The sequence below is a fragment of the Pseudoliparis swirei genome, chromosome 12 (assembly GCF_029220125.1).
Source record: "Pseudoliparis swirei isolate HS2019 ecotype Mariana Trench chromosome 12, NWPU_hadal_v1, whole genome shotgun sequence".
Lineage (NCBI taxonomy): Eukaryota > Metazoa > Chordata > Actinopteri > Perciformes > Liparidae > Pseudoliparis > Pseudoliparis swirei.
The window spans coordinates 14,282,752-14,299,522 of NC_079399.1; the positions used below are offsets into that span (position 1 = coordinate 14,282,752).

At 43.0% G+C, this 16,771-nt stretch overlaps 2 protein-coding genes across 2 annotated transcripts; one reads left to right on the forward strand and one right to left on the reverse strand.

Moving 5' to 3' along the window:
- The first annotated feature begins 4,025 nt into the window (after window positions 1–4,025).
- On the forward strand, window positions 4,026–8,648 carry mtif3 (mitochondrial translational initiation factor 3). Its single transcript, XM_056428422.1, has 4 exons — window positions 4,026–4,111; window positions 4,883–5,355; window positions 6,136–6,287; window positions 7,389–8,648. Exons 2-4 carry the CDS (start codon window positions 4,896–4,898, stop codon window positions 7,641–7,643), a joined length of 867 nt encoding a protein of 288 aa, XP_056284397.1. The 5' UTR covers window positions 4,026–4,111; window positions 4,883–4,895; the 3' UTR covers window positions 7,644–8,648.
- On the reverse strand, window positions 8,561–16,750 carry heca (hdc homolog, cell cycle regulator). The gene is made up of 5 exons (XM_056428421.1): window positions 16,335–16,750; window positions 13,310–14,297; window positions 11,943–12,109; window positions 10,152–10,306; window positions 8,561–9,120 (listed from the first exon to the last, which is right to left on the reverse strand). The coding sequence occupies exons 1-5, from the start codon at window positions 16,495–16,497 to the stop codon at window positions 8,956–8,958; spliced, it is 1,638 nt and encodes a 545-aa protein (XP_056284396.1). The 5' UTR covers window positions 16,498–16,750; the 3' UTR covers window positions 8,561–8,955.
- Window positions 16,751–16,771: the final 21 nt, after the last annotated feature.

Genomic DNA, 16,771 nt, shown 5'->3' on the forward strand with positions numbered 1-16,771 from the left:
TAACCAAAACAACATTTTGCTTGCATGAATATCCAGTTAGGATGGAACTGAATTCAAGGAATGAATGATGGCTGTGACGCACGGTAGCTTGCGTGAACATCGTCATTGTCAAGTAAAAATGTATAAATGGGCCTTTTATTTACTCTTTACTTTGTCCTTTGACAAAAATATCTTCAAGAATAGAAGATTTTTCAGACAATGGTTGTGTTAATGAGCTCATAGTTAACCTTTTTCCCATATTTTGAGTAAATGGTACATTTTCAACAGCAACGTATAATTAATGGAAAATATTTCAATTTTAATTGTGTCCCACAGTTTGAATAGCATTTGAAAAGTGATTTTCAAAAGAATCTTTGATAGATAAAAATTAACTCTTTGTTTATTGTTCTACAACACATAACCTTGTTTAGCTCAGAGCAACAGGTCATGACCTTGTCTAGCCCAGAGCAGCAGCTCACATGTACTTCTTTCTGGTCTAATGACATCTGCACACTTCTAGATTAGCAAAGAAAGACAATCTTTGGTATTTTCTAATTCTGTACGTCAAGCACAAGTTAAATAATGCCCTAAAAGCGGAAGCCTTCAGAATTAGTCGTGGCATTGCATTGTTATTACATTCCTGTATTTGAATTGTATTGCTGTATCTCAATTCCTCTAATTCTTCCGTCTGCAGTTAATCTGCTCGCATGATTTACATCATCAAACTTTTGGTTTCCAAGAGATGTTGAAAATGGTGTTTAGTATTATTTGATTTACTAACTTGGTTGGCTCGGTTTGTTTTTGACGCTCTGCTTGTTTATCTTTGATGTCTTTTCCTGCTGTGTGATTATAGAGACTCATTAAGACTCAGAAAGCCCCACCAGAAGTCCATTTGACTTTGTTAACTTTAATCAAATGTGGGCGTGTCCTGCTGCCTGTCTAGCATCACAAACACATGCTACCTAGAAGGGATCTGATCATTTAAACCCCTATGAAGGCCAAAATAGTGTACTCAGGCTAAATGTAACCTTTGACTTTTTGTGATGTCAGGTCAAGTGAGTAAAATTTATGCCAAAAGCAGGCTTCTTCATGCAGTGTTGTTGGATGGCCACTTCATTTTTATGTGACGGTGCCATGCTGGTTTGTCCAACATGCTAAAGAGCTGGTAATCTGTTGCATTGGTTCCCAACCCAAGTGCAGAGGTCACTCTGAGGGGTCACGAGACAGGTAACATGGTAGCAAATAAGTAAATAGAACCAATTCACCTGGTCTGTGCTCTTGGATTTAAGTGTGACAAATCAATCACCGAGGTATGGTATACTGCCATCTAGTGGTAGAAAGGTGAACCCTCTGCTCTGCCTCTCATTCTGCGGCGTTCACTCAAGAAACAGCAGAATGAGGTGGAAATATAAATATAACAACTCTACACACATTAATTACTTTGATTAATCTATGTTAGGAACTGTGTTGCATTAAACAATGCAACGATTAAGTGACAAGTTGATTCTTTCTGTGTACATATATATGAGGTTATATTTTATTCTATGCTATTTAGGTTATATTTTGATATGTTAGTGTTTATTCTTATGATAGTTGTAGTTTAGTTTAATACATTATGATTGTTGTTTGAATATATTGAAGTTTTAGGATTGGTTCACTGATTGGGTAACACTGGGCACCTGTGGTTATATGTAGATATAACATGCACCAGGGTGGCCGATGGTTTTTTACCAGCACACGAGAGGCAGTGTCAGCATTTTGTTTATTCTTTTTGTTTGTTTTGGAAATAAATAAGAATAACATATGGAAATGGACATGACTTTCTTTTGGCTGCTTCAACTCCGAAACCCACGGTGCGTCAGTGGCAATTTGATTTCTAGTTGTATTTGTTTTATTTGGATAAATAGCCACTCCACTATTAATAAGATAAGTATGAGCTAAATAGTGCTTTGTAAACGTATCTGCTGTTTCTGGTTGAGCACTAACCCGATGCACTATATGGATATGATTCGCTCTGCAGGATCATCTGTCATGTTTAACGGGACTTCCTGTAAACTCAGAGGGTTTTTGATTGGCAGTTGGCTCCACCGTCCACTTGGAGATAGAACCATTTAGAAAACAACATATTTTTAGTTGTATTTCTTGGTGTGTCGGACCTGGATCATGAATGAAGCAGATAGCCTCGAGTCGGGCTGCCGGTCTTTTGCATGTTGCATCTCGTATAATATTATTTACCACCAAGATGCGTAATGAGAGCACTGGCGTAAAAAAATATTATGAACCAACAACCCAAAAGTGAAATAAAAAAAATATTTTAGTGTATAAATGTTTCAACCATTAGAGTATGATTTATAACCCAATATGAAGAGCATGACACGGTGTTTGCTGACCCAGTAGTTTCTAAGAATAAAAAGACATATTCAGATTTTTTTTAACATTTATTCATTCAACTCTTCAGGAAATAACTCAATACTGTACACAGTCTATGTGACAAAGGAAATACTTTATAAAGCTTTTGTAATAAAGTGAGTGAGGAGCTTCCTGTGTGAGTGAGGAGCTTCCAAACTAGGTCCTCTGTGCCGGTGGGAACGGGGCGCTCCTCGTCCTCTTGGCTGCGGACGGGGCGGGCGGTGTCGGGGGGTTGGGTGGACGGGCAGGGGGGTCCTGATGGTACTTCACTGAGTCTGGCACTCTCTGGGTCTGGGTGCCGAGACCGGTTCAGTGGTCTGCTGAGGGTGGCGGGTTGGTTGACGTCCACCCTCAGCTGCCCCAGGAGTGAGACAGAAGAGTCCAGCCCTGAGAGACACAAAGAGATGAATACGTTTGAACTGAACCACACAACCTTTACATTATTGTGTTGAATCTGGCCTCCAATGATGGGATCGTATTACTGATACTTCTGTAGTCTTAGTGAGGGATTACTTACTCCGCCCACGAAAAGAAAGGCAACCGCCGCTCATCATCTGGTCCTGCAGTCTTCCATCCTTCTCATGTGGTCCTCCATCCTCGTCGTCGTCAAGGAGATCCTGGAAGTTGCTTCTTGTGTCACAGCAATCGATACCTAAATAAAAAACTTGGAGACTTTTCTTAACGTTAGCAATTATAACCACGCCAACCAGCCAACCCCGCCAGACGCGAGGGAAGGCTGTCTGGCACTTTATCAGTCCTGCCGGGCAGCCGGGCGAGTCCTCTTCCTGCTCCTCCTGGTAGACTCTTCTGGTTTCTGGGGGACTGGGGCCGGAGCTTCTTCAGGACCTTCCACACCAAAAGGGAGGGCGAGAGGATCGCCAGCGGGAAAGGAATAACCAGCAGATACGGGAGAACATTCCTGCCAACTGCTACACGACTTTATAATAACAGATCCTCCTGAAATTAATAAATAAACATTGCACAACTTTCACTACACTGTAGACTTTGCATTTTCTTCATTATTTAATTTTCTTAAATTGAATATGTCCTGCCCTGCTATTCTATTGTATACATTGTGTGTTTACTCTGTAACCTTGCTTGCTGCTTCTACAACCAAAGTTCCCCCTGTGGATGAATAAAGTATCTGTTCATCTCTCTATCTATCTATCCATCCATCCATCCATCTATCTATATCTATTGCCAAGTATGTTTTCACATACAAGGAATGTGTCATGGCAGGTAGTGCAACATTGAACAATAACATTAAACAATCAACAATCAACACAGTGCAAGAATTGTAACATATTACATTTACAGTAGAATATCAAATAAAGTGCACATACAAACAAATAACAGTACTTTAAACAGTGTAATGCAAGTGTAAGTTTAAAGGGACAAGTGTATAACTTACCTAGTAACTTACCTGCGGGCCTGTCGGAGTCGGCGGCGTTCCTCGGCCCTTTCGAGTCGGAGAAAGGCAGCAAACAAAAACCCAAACAGATTGTTGACCTTTGCCCTTGATGTGAACTGCCCCTTTAATGAATTGACGACGTGTCCCGCTGTGTCCAGTAGGGGGCAGCATCGGGGTTTCGCTGCATCTGTTCTCGCTCAACGGGATTGAAGAAGTAGCTCCACGGCGGAAGAAGACACAACAGTCACCCTGCAACATGAATGCACGACATTGAGTAAACCGCACAACAGCAGAAGACAAGTGGGGAAAAAGGTAATACTTGACTGTGAAAGATGCAGTGGCACAGATGTTTCTTTCATAAATCAAACGGCATTGTTCCGACGACGTCAGGCTCAGAGGAACTGTAAACAGCTCCCTCGGTCAACGCCAGACTCCTATTTGATATCCCACAGTTTAATGTTGACAAGGTATTTACACACCAGGTTCACCACAAGGCATGCAAAGCAATTTATGAATTGAAAAAGGCATGCTGGTGAACGAGAACACGGGGAATAAGTATTAAAACGTCCACAAGTATGTCGATAAATAAATGTGGTTTATCACGAATATCCCAGTGGATCCTGAAGGGGTGAACATGTCTTATTGTGTGTGACGTTTTAACAAGGGCCCAACTTTAATTGGACAATGTTTCAATGTGGGCGGGCCTTATGTCACAACTGTGTGAACTGGCTGCTGATGCAGAGATGAAATTAAACTCAACATCCTTTTGGATAGGTTGGTGATATCTGGCCTACCGAGCCCGTACTTTGACTGAATTATATATTTAATTCAGGTGTATGGCAAAAGGTGGCCAGTTTATATGTGCCTACAAGACGCTACTTAAAATACCTGCAGGAGAAAGCAAGCTTATAATTATAGTACATGTCATATTCTTGATAAATGGAGAAAAAAACTCAGGAAGGTTTAACATTATAAAAGAGATGCTTTTATCACAATGTTATGGCATTTTTTGTGATGTATGCGGTTTCATATAATGAAATCTGCCCCCTGAATTGTTCCCTCCATTTAAAAAATAAATAATAGAAAGATCTAGGAGATGTCTGCATGCTGTGTGAGGTGGATGCTGAGCCATACAGTGAGAGCCGTGTGTGGTGGCAGCCGAGGCTACTGGACAGCAGCATCCAGATGTGCCGCACCCGGCGAGAGATCAAACGTCATCGCCTCCTCCTGGAGGTGGTCTCCATTCTGCACAGCTGTAGACGATACAGAACAGACTCTCGCACCAAAGAAGAAAAACAAGCACGATCCCAAAGCTCATGCCACAATCGGCGCTGTTGGCCGTAAGATCCCACACCGGGAGATACAGGTGATAAGTCAGACAGGCGAGAACCTGGGCACCATGCACCGGGCAGATGTGATCAGAATCCTGGACGAGCAGGGCCTCAAGTTGGTGCTGCTCAGTGAGAGCAAAGACCCCCCCGTCTACCGGCTGATGAGCGGCAAGCAGATCCACGAAGAGCAGCTGAAACTGAGGGAGAAGCAGAAAGCAAAAGCAGGTGTGTGGAGATGATATTTCTCAAATCTTTTCTTTTTACTTGTTGAATACCAAGATGTTTTACTTCCTCTGGGCTCTCAAAACATATTATGTACATATATATAAATAAATGTATTAAGACTGTGACAAGCTGAGGCTTCACTTCAGCTCTGTTGTGCTGATGAGTGTACAACTTCTTTCATAAGATGTTTAAGAAGTTAGGGAGACCGAAATATGATATTTCTAAGATCTTTTCTTTTTACTTGTTGAATGCCAAGATGTTTTACTTCCTCTGGGCTCTCGAAACATATTATATACATATATACAGTGGGTACGGAAAGTATTCAGACCCCTTTAAAATGTTCACTCTTTGTTTCATTGCAGCCATTTGCTAAGATCCAAAAAGTTTATTTTATTTCTCATTAATGTAACTCAGCACCTCTTCTTGACAGAAAAAAACTGAAATGTAGAAATGTTTGCAAATTTATTAAAAAAGAAAAACTGAAATATCACATGGTCATAATTATTCAGACCAGAATTTAAAGGGGTCTGAATACTTTCCGTACCCACTGTACATGTATTAAAGCTGAGGCTTCACTTGAGCTCAGTTGTGCTGATGAGTGTACAACTTCTATCTGTTAAAGGTATTGATTCAATAACTTCCAAATGGAATCTACTCTCAATATTTATGAACTAACTCTGTAAAATAACACTTTACCTGCAACCTGACATTTCCGTCTCCGTGCCATCAGTATTCAGCAGATCTCTACGGAAAGTAAAACATGTCGTGTTCTCTCCACAGCCCCCGTGCTGGTGAAAGAGCTCACCTTCTCCTCCGGCATCGCAGCTCACGACCTGTCCACCAAGATGAAACGAGTGGAGAGTTGGCTGGAGAAGAAGAACCACGTTAAGATTACTCTGCGATCAGGACGCAGGGCACCTGCAGTCGAGCTGGTGAGGAGAAACATTCGACTGGAACGATGGCGAGATCACAGGGAAAGAAGGGAGAACGACAACATGACGCTTTCTGTTGTCTACTCACTGCGTCGAACAGGGCATCCGTGTGCATCTGCACGGTGGGAATGATGACAGATTTAACTTCATCTGCTTCCACGTCTGCCAACATATTAGAATACACTGAAATGTGTTCATTTAATAGTTCGTCCACCATCCGGTTTCGCAAAGTTAGCGGAAAGAACCACGTGAAACAACATCCGTTTTTCAAAATAAGATGTCGACAAATCATACACTAGCATATAAAAGTAAACGATGAACTGATTTTGTATCTTTATAGATCGTTTCTGAGATTTAGCTTAAATTATGCGAACATTGAAACATTTTTACTATACCAAGGAAGAGTTTATAAAAATAAGTCTGACTTTTGTATGTTAAAAAAAGTCCTGTCTATAGATTTCCCCAAGAGTTCCAGGAAATGAATAATGCAGATGTGTTCCATACATATCTGAAATCCCCTACAATAGCAATCAAACAATTTTAATGTATCAATTAGGACATTTTTCAAAGTAAAAGTCCTAAATGTTTAAAGAAATCTGTAATTTCTTTAATGTTTGAGTTGCTTTATATATGTATTTCCTCATAGTCCTAGGCAATAATGCTACACAATAAATAGAATGCTTCAATCGACACCGTGATCGGTGATCGGTATTATCGGATCGGCAGATACTGATTTCAGTGATCGGCACAAAAAACCTGATCGGTGCATCTCTACAAAGAACTATTCTTACAAAAAACAAAAAATCAAAGGGATTAAAAATACTTGTTTGTACTCAAAACTAAAAATCATCTTCGATATGCTTATCAGGTACATGTATCAATTTAATAACTGTCCTCTAGTGTTGTGTCGGCTCTGCTCTGGGATTTACTTTCATTTTCGGAGTTAAATGTGTAAAATGTCGTGCTATGGTGCATTCATGCTCCATTCTGTGGCTGAGGGTTATAACTGTTTATGCCCATCGCTCAAGCAGAAGAACAATGAGCCTTTCTCTCTCCCCGAAAAAAGCAAATCCTAAAAACACATTGTTTTATTTTCCGCAGGACACAACTCTGGAGCAGATGGTGCAACAAATGGAGGTGGCGGTCGGATTCGTTTCCAAGCCGAGCGTCATACGTGACGGTCAAGCGGCCATGTGCATCCTCCGGCCGCTCTCAGCAAAGGAGCTGTTAAAACAACAGAAGGATCAGGATGCAGCTTCGCAGTCTGACAACTCGACTTCAAGTACCGCTGAGAGCGAAACGCCCGGCCCGCCTGTTGGCAGCGCAGAGACGACAGAAGGGTCTCTGCAGCAGTGATCTGACGGAAATAAAGACATTCTCATATACGCTCATTGAAGTGTGCGCCTAAATGTCAAAGTTTGGTGGAAATTCCTTCTTTGGGCTCCATTAGCTGTGCATAGTGTCAGGATCTAATAACGCTCGCTGTATAATGATGACACATCCTGCCAGAGGGAATAACCACCATAACTTCAGAGTGAAGTTTTTAATGTATAGTGACCCATGTATATATACTGCATTCACTTCTAATGCATTTGCACCAACTGGCCAGCTAGTTGTCTAGTTGGCTTTTAGTCTCTCATGACCACAGGCTATAGTGACCGCAATACACTTTATTTGTTAAGTGCAGGTCGCCATTCGCAAGATTTAAAACGTACTACTGGGGGCGGGGTGATGATCTCCACTAAAAGTGGAAGCAGTGGGTTTCACTCATCATTCCGCTTTTTTCCTTTTAGAAGGGGCAGTGTGTCGGGTTTGGCGCCATCTAGCAGTGAGGTTGCAGAATGCAACCAGGGGAGTCTGGAGGACGAGAGGCCGACATGAAACCCGTAAAAGCCCCCCCTAGAGCCACGGTTTGTCCTTTCTGGGCTACTGTAGAAACATTCATTCTTGGGTAGCATCCCCCTAAATGCTACACTGGCCCTTTAACTCGTCCTGTGTTAATGTGACATGACTGGACCAGGTGTTTGTGATTTGATGGGTCTTGAGTCTTCACATTGAGAACAGACTTTTGTACCCAAAATGTGATGAATACATGTTTCGCATATAAGAATAATACACATTTATTTTAGGTTGACAGCTCAGGAGAACAGGATTTCATAGATTGTATTGACTTGTGACCATTTCAGACGAGCCAGATGATGATGATATTTTATTACAATAGTATGTCAAAAGTGAGTAAAAAAGGTTTTATATTTGGGACGAAGACACAAACGCATTTCTTTTTCTGCTTTATTTGAGATTCATCGTTATGTTTTTGGTATAAAAAAAAAAAGAGAAGTTAAATAAAAGCAAATTTTGGCATACAGGTACATTCATTTCTCACAGATAAGTGTGTTTGCTTAACTGATGTGCCCATTCCACACTTTATCAACACGTTTCTCTAACTGCTGAGATATACTGTCTTGGAACTTTTTTTCTTTTCTTTTTTCTTTTTGTTGAAAACTAGTCATACTTTTTTTCTATACATAAAAAAGAAACCAAAAAAAGAGCGAACTTAAAAGACATAAAATCACCTTGAGGCCCCAAAAATAAAATCTTTTAGAGGTTGTGTTTTAAATAAAAAAGTAGAACAGACCGCAGCTTAACCAGCCTGCATGGACACCATTTGTCAATAAGCCTCGAGTACTTTGTAGGAGGAGAACGGTTTCACAAAGTGATAGTCCAGGTTGCCGCAGTGAGGGCACTGCTGGACGTTGCTGTACTCCGAGAAATACTGCATCCCCACTCGGACGTCCACCACCGGCTTCCCGCAGTGCTTACAGTTGAGACGAGCCTGAGGACACACAGGGAGGACGCAGGTCACTTCAGAGGACGTTGAATTGAGGCTGTACAAAAAGTCACAAGCTTGTTCTGAGCTCTCAGCTGCAGCTCACAGTGCTCATCAACACTGGCGAGACAGCAATGACACGAGCGGCGCCGAAATTCAAACTTCGCTTGGAGCATTTACCAACTTTTTATATGCACTTGTCGAGTAAAAAATAAAAGCAAGTCACAATTGTATCTGACAATTCGTTGAAATTGGTATTGTGGTGGAAACAGGTCCAGTGTGTGAGTATCCGGTGGCGTCTCACCAGCAGTCAGATAGGAGAGAGATACAAGTTTATATGCATCAGGTTAAGAGATTAGTCACAATCGACCGAGAAGGAAGAAATCCAGCCACAACAGTATCTAGTGTACTGGATAGTAACATTTGAACGCCTCAACAACTATTTCAGTGTTCGTACCTTTACGTTCGTATGGCGGGCTCTTTAGCAAAAGTGCAACCATCGCACTCAGGAAGTCGTTTCTGGTCCAATATTTACTCCTCTGGCTCTTGGTGGCCTCTCAATGCTCCACTCGGCTCACCTGCTCGTATTGAACTGAGTTTGTCTGTTTGCTGCCAGACAGGTAGTCTACAGTTTTTGCTGAAAACAGCTTCCTGCTTTGGGTTGATGAGAGACTGAACCGAAACGGAGAAGTTGCAGGCCAGAAAAATAAATTTAACGAGCTGAAAGACACGTTTATGTTCCATAAATCGGAGGGGTTTGCCACGACAGGTGATACCTCAAATTTCACATGGTAATTTATTATTCTATTGTCATGAGACGTGCAAATTCCCAATCGGAGATGATAACATGCCACATTTCAGCCTCCTTTGGCAAAATCTGGGCGGCGGGGAAATATTGGTGGACCGACTGACCGCCAACAGAGAACTTCAATTCCTGGTGAGCAACCGGATGAAGAGAGTATCGGAGAGAACCACCGTTTCACTGACCATTTACCCGAGGACGCGTGTGATGGTAAGTCAGAGAAATCAGTTTGTACCTGGCAACACGGGGAAGCGGCCAGTATATCGTAGGTGTACATTGTGCCCAGTTGGTGCCAGCTCCCGTCCCAGCGTGACTTGCACTTGATGCAGACAATCTTGTGGACGCCTTCTAGACAGTCCACACAGATGGCGTAGAGGTGCATTAACCTGCCTGAGAAATGCACAAGTACAGGTTAAAGAATAACAAGGCAGGTCATCGGATAATCAGCCAAGAAAATAGAAAAAACAACAAACTCCTGATTGCTCCCATGGCTCATTATCATGCTTCTGCAAGATCAAAAAACATGTTGTGTCCTTTCATATTGGATATAGACCAGAGACTAAAGCTACTGGAGTGATCACATCCCAAAAGGTCCGCCGGGCAAGTACCAAAATGAAACCTTCCCAGCGTGTTACTTGTTAAATCTATTCTACCCAACAACAGCGTTGACCCAGTTTGAAGCTATAGAACAAATACAATGCAGCTTACCATCCGCTTGGTAAATACATGCAATGCATTCAGAGCCACTCACACATAGAGTCACGATTTTGTTTGGTGAACATGTAAAAAGTACGAACCGGCAAACTGAACTAAAAAAAGACTAAATTAAGCTCCTCTGCCTCGTAAGGCAAAGCAGGTCTTGGGCAAGTTGGTCTCTCGTGGACTGGACATTTGAGCACCTCAACAACTATTGAGATTCAAGGAGATCTGAATCACGCCTCACTGTTTAACTGTCCAGCATGGTTCAGTTCTCTTTCGCCAACATTTATATTCTGCCTGACGCAAAAGCTTGAAAAACTGAATAAATGATCCTTTCACACTGATGCATATCAGCACCACAAACCAAAGCGCGTGGGCCGAAACATGAAAGAAGCTTCAGGCTAACTCACATTCATGTGTGACGGGGCCAGCAAGACAATCCTCCATGTCTATATTCACAATATTGACTTACCATTAACCAGTTGTAATTCATCTTTGTAGAAAAGAAGCTTGACATTTAGAATATAATGTGTATCTACGATTGAGCAAATAACAAATTCACGATTGCAATTCATGAAGACATTAAATATTGTTATTTTAACATCAGCCGGTCCAGAGCTGAATAACAAGACTTGATAACTGTTGGTTTCTGTTTTCAGATGAAGCACTGGACCTACAACACAAACTGAACAGCGTAAATAGTTGTATATTATTTTACAAAATGTCATGTGAGGTTTTACAATGCAAACGTCAGCATCCCAACAAGCTCATAATGACAATGCTAACATGCTAATATGTTCTCATCTACTTAGTTTAGCATTATATATATTTGCTGATTAGCTCAAAGCCAAAGCAGAGATGAGGCTGATGGAAATATTAAAATGTGCAGATGATAAAAATAAGTATAGGACACATTTGAATGTTGAATCGATAGTGGTGCTATAAATGAAAGCGCTATCAAAGTTATAACAATTCATCCTCTGGGAAACCAAAATGTCTGAAACCAATTTGAAGGCAATCCATACGAATAGCACTTGAGAAATTCAACAAAAAAACACTGACGTCAACCTCATGGTTGAAGTCAGAGGATCACAAGAGTTCGGGTTCATCCTCTGGGCACCATGAACGTCGGTACACGTTGTTTAGAGACATTTTTACTGGACTCTTACACATGCAGTTATAGGAGCAATAAAAGGAGGTGCAGGAACTGGCTTTTACCCCAGATGATGCATTGAGAGTTTGAGGAATATATGACAAAAGCCATTCTTATTATCTGCAGCTTTAATAATGTGCATCTGTCGCTCGTGCTCTCGAAGCCACGTCTGACCTTGAAGGTGGCAGGGGACGTCGTACTCGATCTCGTCGTGGCGTGAAGGGCTGAGGAACAGAGTCCCGTCCACCAGAGGAAACTGTTCAAACACGGGCAGCGCTCGGTAGCACAGCGCACAGTTCACCAGGTTCCTCCGGCTCGCGCTCAGCGCCGACAGGATGAACCTGCAGGACGACACGGGAGGAGACAACATGACGTCCGCTGGCAGCGCGACGTGATATTCTGTCTGCTTTTATCACAGTTGTGTTTATAAACAAAAGAATCAATTAGAGTCTAAACTAAGACTGATAACTAATAAAGTGTTATTACATAGTACACCATTAGAGGTGATTAAGATGATTAACAGCAGAATACAATTAAGTACTCTTTAATACATTGTTGTGCGAATTAAATAAGCTTTTATCATTTATATGACACCTGGTGTTGTGGAAAATCATCATCAGCATTTTAGCAGACCTCCCAGCATGAGTGTTAGAAACTCCCCAGAGTCCACTGTTGTGTAGTTTAAAGAAAACATCTATGAGGGGAACCCGCTGTGTCTTTATTCCATGTTGAGTTCAGTCACAGTTGTTTATTTTCATAATGATAATAAATATTTGAAGCACGATGAAGGATGGTATCAATTTCAGACGTTTCCCCACTTACACTTGACTTTAGTGCGGCAGCCCAAACAAGTATTATCCTTTATAACCGACTTGTAACGTAAAGCAAGTCTGACTGTAATGTCCAGTGAACTTAACTCCACCAGTTATACACTACCGTTCAAAAGTTTGGGGTCACTTAGAAATGTCTTTATTTTTCAAAGAAGAGCACTGTTTTTTCAATAAAGATAACATTAATCAAAAATACACTCTATACATTGTTAATGTGGTAAATGACTATTCTAGGTGGAAACGTCTGGTTTCTAATGAAATGTCTCCATAGGTGTATAGAGGCCCATTTCCATTAACTATCACTCCAGTGTTCTCATGGTACATTGTGTTTGCTAATCGCCTTAGAAGACTAATGTCTGATTATAAAACCCTTGTGCAATTATGTTAGCACAGCTGAAAACAGTTATGCTGGTGATATAAGCGAAACAACTGGCCTTCATTTGAGCTTGAAGTTTGAAGAACAAAATTAATACTTCAAATATTAATCATTATTTCTAACCTTGTCAATGTCTTGACTATATTTTCTATTCAATTTTCAATTCATTTGATAAATAAAAGTGAGTTTTCATGGAAGACACAAAATTGTCTGGATGACCCCAAACTTTTGAACGGTAGTGTATATATTAAAAACAACTCATGACACGTGTTGAAGTCCATAAGCTCAGTGAACTCGCGTGTGGAGGCAGAAGGGAAACATGTGTTGCGGGGTACCTGCGCAGCTCTTCTCCCTGGCCGGCCTGGGCGTCGTCCTCCATGCGGACGTGGTAGGTGTTGAGTTTATGTCGGGGGACGTGGGTGAGCAGCTCCGAGAGGTCCAGCCTCCTCAGGAACTGCACCGGGTGAGAGTGCGCGCCGTTCCCCGCGCCGCCGGAGGCGAGCCGGTGGTGGAGCGGGAGGTTGAAGGCCAGCGGCAGGGGGACCGCAGACCCGGGGTCGCCGCCGGAGGCGCCCATCGAGCAGCCGCCTCCCCTGCTGAGAGCTCCCCCGACCAGCAGGTGTTTCCGGTGCGGGTCCGTGTGGACGGCAGATTTGAAGAACTCCCCCAGCCGACGGGACCCTCGCGATCCGGGTCCTCTGGCGGTGGGGGAGAGAGGGAAACCAGTTGGGGGAGACTTCCCCGGGGAGCCGCATGGAGACTTCTGAGGAGGCCCCAGAGAAAAGGGTCCTCCTGCCGCTCCCCTCTCGGTGGAGTTCTGGCGGTCCAGTGATAGTCTCCGGGGTAAGTCCTGACCGTGGGGTAGCTTACCTCCTCCTATACCCACCGCCCCGGGGGGCTTGCTTCTCTTGGGCTCGTCAAAAAGCCCGTCCCCGGGCCCTGCGGCCCCCCCGCTGGACCCGTTCCTGCTCCTCTCCGTCGGCTTCTTCTTGCAGACGTCGTGCAGACGTCTCACCTGATACCAGTCGGTGTCTTTCTTCAGGTGGCCCTGGCCGCAGCGGCAGGAGCAGAACCTGAAGGCCAGGTCGTAGCCCTTCTTGGTCCACATGTTCTGCCGGCACTGCTTCTCGTTCCAGGAGCGCGCGCGGCCGATGCAGTTGAACTGCACGAGGATGGAGCTCTCCCACTCGTAGAAGCACTGCAGGTGCATCCAGTTGCCGTGAGGGCAGAGCTCGCTGTTGCAGAGCACGCGCTGGTAGTCGTCCTTCTCCAGGTCGATGGGGCGGGCCAAGCTGCAGCCCAGAGGGGTCGCACACTGGCCCTCTGGAGGAGTGGAGACCGAACCACATCTTACAAAAACTGGATTTGTTCAACCCATACATGTGTAATATGTTGCTGAGTCTATGCCACATTGTTTATTCAATGGAAATTAGGTTTTTGATTAATCAGTTAATCATTTGTACAAATTGTGGGTGGAAAAAAATAAAGTATCCTCTTAAAATTGCTAATATTCTTATAGTCCAAATTCCAAAAGTTTTCAAATGCATGACTGAAGCTTATTATCAATTAATCTGTTTTTTTACTTCTTTTATTATCAATCTTTAAAATGCTTGGTAGCAAACATCAGAAAATAAGATTTAAAAAGTGTCCCTGCTGACAAGAAAACCAAGATAATTAATTTACAATAAAAAAAGACAAAAACAATGATTTGCTCAAAGAAGCTGGAACACATTTGTTGTTGTTTTGACGCGACGGAACCATGAAAGCGGTCTCCCATCATACATTATATCAGCAACACAACGTGTTACATTTTAGATTTAAATGTCCCTGCTGCCTCACCACTAGGCCATCCAAGCCTGAGCGGCTCATTTCAAGCACTGCCAACTGTCAAGTCTGGATGTAACTCAAGTAAAAGTGGGCACTCATTCTCTCCAAGAATAGTTTATGATAACTGTCTGTGTGTTTCCTTTTCCTTTTCCAGTACAGTTCGTGTCAGCTCTTTTTTTCTCCCTCTAAAGTCACCAAAGTGGGGTAAATATACTTATTTTAGTGGATAAAACTGATAAAGTTCCACACTGAGCTGCTGCTTTAAATTACTTCTTGCTTTGGCACAAAAACCCATATGTTTTCAAAACTTTACCGACTTTACTGTCCTGAAAAGAAAATATATAATCATATTATTTTGAGCTGCAGATACAGACTTGTCTGATGATTATTTACAAGGTTAATCGATTCATTTGGGTAAATATAATGATATAAAAGGAGAAAATAGCACCAAAAATAGAAGGTACACTCAAATAGCTTATTGTTTCCAGACAATTAATACTTAACTCCTCTGAAGAATAAATATACATACAACTGTGGGGCATTCTTTCAGCAATGTAGGGATAATACATCTATATTAAAAGTGTAATAACAATGATAAAGGGACTCAGGAGACCACCAACACATAACATACAATAAACATGCTTATGTGTTGATATTTTCAACCCCATGTCTGTTAGAGGAGCCGAGCAGCTCGGTCAGTTGTTCTTTTTAGCTGTAAATCTGATGGGAAGTTGAACCGAGTGCGTAGACAAGCGGCCAGTTGTCAGTATTACCCTGGAGGGAAGAAGGCCACAACCAAGGACTGGAGGCAAGGTGCGCTTCAGGAAGAGGAAGCTGAGGCCTGACACCAGATAACGTGCACGAAGCAGCGCTGCATTTGGGTCATTAACAACACCCGCTGAGTCTATATGTGTCGACAAAGAGTATGTTTATAGATGATTATGGATTTTTTTTACAAGAAGGGCTCGAGGCGCCACATTCCACTAATAAATACGACAATTAAAAGACTTCTTGCGTTTCGGGTACTATCCAAACGTGTAAAAACAAGACTAAAAGACTATTTATGGAAACACACCGAGTGTTCTCCAATCCTGCAAACAACCGACAGGCCAACCAACACCTGTGTCAGTAACATTTAAACTTCTTAACCTGCTGTTCCCCCCAATCCTCCTGCACCAAAACAAACCACAGTTGCCCCATGTTACACACACACACACACACACACACACACCCAGGGTCCACTGCAGCTGAGGATGCATGGCTACTTGCTAGTTCACATAAACACAATCCACCCAATTCACACGAGGCCTTACGTCGTGATCGACCATCACAGCCTGCGCGTGCTCGACAATCAAATAACCGTTAAAGCAGTTTGCCATCCAAGTTGGGCGCAGCGCTCTCTCCAGGTTGGAAATAAGTGGCAGAGGGGAGATGGATGCATGTCACAGTTCCCACAGAGGAGACAGCTTGAGCTTCCCCCTGGCGGGAAGGCAGCCTCACTAAACTTCTACATCGGTGTGGGTTTCCTCTTACCACTGGAGCGCTCGTGCCTGGGCGCTGCAGCCGCCGCCGTCGTCGTCGTCGTCGCCGCCGCCGCGCCTCCCGGAGCGGCGGCGCAGGCTCCATTTTCCTGCTCATCTCCGCTACTGTTAGTGCGTTTGCTTTTCTTTCCCTTGTTGCTCTTCTGGTTGGGCATTGCACAGGATTCGGACGTCAGTGTTATTCTCGACCTCTATCGACGGCTGCTGCCAACGCTGTCTGACATTTCTGTGGACTCCATTTCTGCAGTGGTGCTTCCTTTTCTTTCTTTTTTGCAGTGCTTTCTCTTTGTGTTGTTGTTATTGGTGTCCTCGTGGATGATAGGCAGGGTTTACTGCAGCTATGACAGCAGCAGGTATACAATATAAGCTGCGCTAACCTTTAAGAACGAAGGCGTGTCCGTCTCTTGTTTTGATTCTTGCTCTGTCGTT

Coding starts and splice junctions, on each gene's coding strand:
- mtif3 (XM_056428422.1), top strand. CDS start 4,896: ATGTCTGCATGCTGTGTGAGGTGGATGCTGAGCCATACAGTGAGAGCC. Junction 5,356..6,135: donor GAAGCAGAAAGCAAAAGCAG/GTGTGTGGAGAT, acceptor TTCTCTCCACAG/CCCCCGTGCTGGTGAAAGAG. Junction 6,288..7,388: donor GGGCACCTGCAGTCGAGCTG/GTGAGGAGAAAC, acceptor TATTTTCCGCAG/GACACAACTCTGGAGCAGAT.
- heca (XM_056428421.1), bottom strand. CDS start 16,497: ATGCCCAACCAGAAGAGCAACAAGGGAAAGAAAAGCAAACGCACTAAC. Junction 10,307..11,942: donor CGTCCCCTGCCACCTTCAAG/GTCAGACGTGGC, acceptor TGCATTTCTCAG/GCAGGTTAATGCACCTCTAC. Junction 9,121..10,151: donor CCGCTTCCCCGTGTTGCCAG/GTACAAACTGAT, acceptor GTGTGTCCTCAG/GCTCGTCTCAACTGTAAGCA.